The sequence below is a fragment of the Mercenaria mercenaria genome, chromosome 8, assembly GCF_021730395.1.
Source record: "Mercenaria mercenaria strain notata chromosome 8, MADL_Memer_1, whole genome shotgun sequence".
Lineage (NCBI taxonomy): Eukaryota > Metazoa > Mollusca > Bivalvia > Venerida > Veneridae > Mercenaria > Mercenaria mercenaria.
In genome coordinates, this window is record NC_069368.1 from 78,832,678 (window position 1) to 78,834,366 (window position 1,689).

The 1,689-nt window shown below is 36.1% G+C and overlaps 1 protein-coding gene across 1 annotated transcript; it reads right to left on the bottom strand.

The window, feature by feature from the left end:
- Window positions 1-220: 220 nt before the first annotated feature.
- LOC128558912 (uncharacterized) lies at window positions 221-1,438 on the bottom strand. Its single transcript, XM_053549202.1, has one exon. It carries the CDS (start codon window positions 1,436-1,438, stop codon window positions 221-223), a length of 1,218 nt encoding a protein of 405 aa, XP_053405177.1.
- Window positions 1,439-1,689: the final 251 nt, after the last annotated feature.

Sequence of the window (1,689 nt, forward strand, 5' to 3'; positions counted from 1 at the left end):
CTGTCGTATGCAGAAGAAATCTTCAAAGAAAACAAAGTAAACAAAACATGTTATCACATGAGGTTTATTACGCATGGTTTTGTTATACAATGTATGTAACTAAAAAACTATGAATATGTTAACATGTTAAATAGTAACAAATTTGTGGCTACTGTATTCGGAACATCAGATATAATATAATTTACTCGTGACTTGTAGCCTGAATGCCTGGAATCATCTATCAGTGTTCTGGTGAGTTGTTAGTAAACGACATATCTGTTGTTTTATAATAACTTGACATGTACATTAGATCTAAGGAACCGCTTCTTTCGTGCCCATTTTGTCTTCGTCGAGAATATCTCTTAACGCAACACTTTAACGAGCTATACAGTTTACTTATTTCGTTTCTGAACTGTTTTGTAGATGCACAAAATATAAATACACTTAGCGCATGGTGTGATGCGCCAATCGTTTCTATGAAAATTCTGCCTTCCCAGTAGGAAAGAAATGTTCTCCATTGGGAGTCATTTCGCATCTCTTCCAACGGCATTAGTTGCCCGAAATTGAACTTGTCGAGGTTTTGTATTGTATAAGTTACAGATACCGGAAGCTGCGTGAGAATCCTAAAAAATGAAATACATAGAAGTGTTTTTGTTGCAGGCCTATAGGTATTAGATTTGTGTATTCTCGATGGCCCGTTGGTATCCGTGTTAAGACGTCTATGCCTGCTTACAACCTTGTACGTTTCCCGAAGCACAAATATGTTAAGTATTAGTGTGACAGCTGGCACAAGAAAAAATATAATGCTTTCAGACACAAAGGACCATATGGTATATATCTCTAGAAGTTCATTCCCGCTTCCTATTTCACAAAATCCGCTTTCATTAACTTTCCAGAAGTATGCCTGTGGTAGTGCCACTAAAATGACAACCACAATAATACAAGCAATGGTTTTGGGTGCTCGCTGGCGTTTGCTAAATCGTTCACCCTGGAATGGTTTAAATATTGAGATAGATCGTTCCATTGTGAAACCAAGCACAAGTAACTGACTAGCATACTGTGGAATAATGTTGAGGACATTCCAAATCTGACATAATCCTGTATATCCAATAGAAGGATATCCCCAGAAGTACTTTAGGTAGAAGAACGCATGTAATACTTGATACATGATATCACAAATAGTGATTCCAGCAAGATAGAGTGCTGACGAATTCAAACGCTTCATTCTTGCTAATGTCCATATTTTCAAAGATATAAAATTTCCAATGTATCCAATAACGTACCATACAATATGGCAAATTCTTCCAAAAAGTATCACAGAATATAAATGATAAATTGTAATAGGGTAAATGACTGGGTAACCACCGAACTCTTCTTCTATCCAGGAGTAGTCTGTCATGTCAGACTCGTTTGTCTCGAAAGAGTAGTTACAGTTGGTTCTGCATGTTACCACCGACATATTCAATTTATATGGCATAGGGTGTCACAAAGATTGCTTTACAATATACTTCAACCTAGCAATTTTATACAATTAAGTGCCATGTGGAACTAATTTCTTATGTAACGAATGCTTCATTGCAACTGCATGTTATCTAAGACATATGTTGGGTTGCAAATAAATTCCAATTATCCAAAAGATGTGCTGAACTTTCAAATTAGATAAAAATTTGCACATTCCAGATGAAAACACGACCTTTGTAACAGCAATGA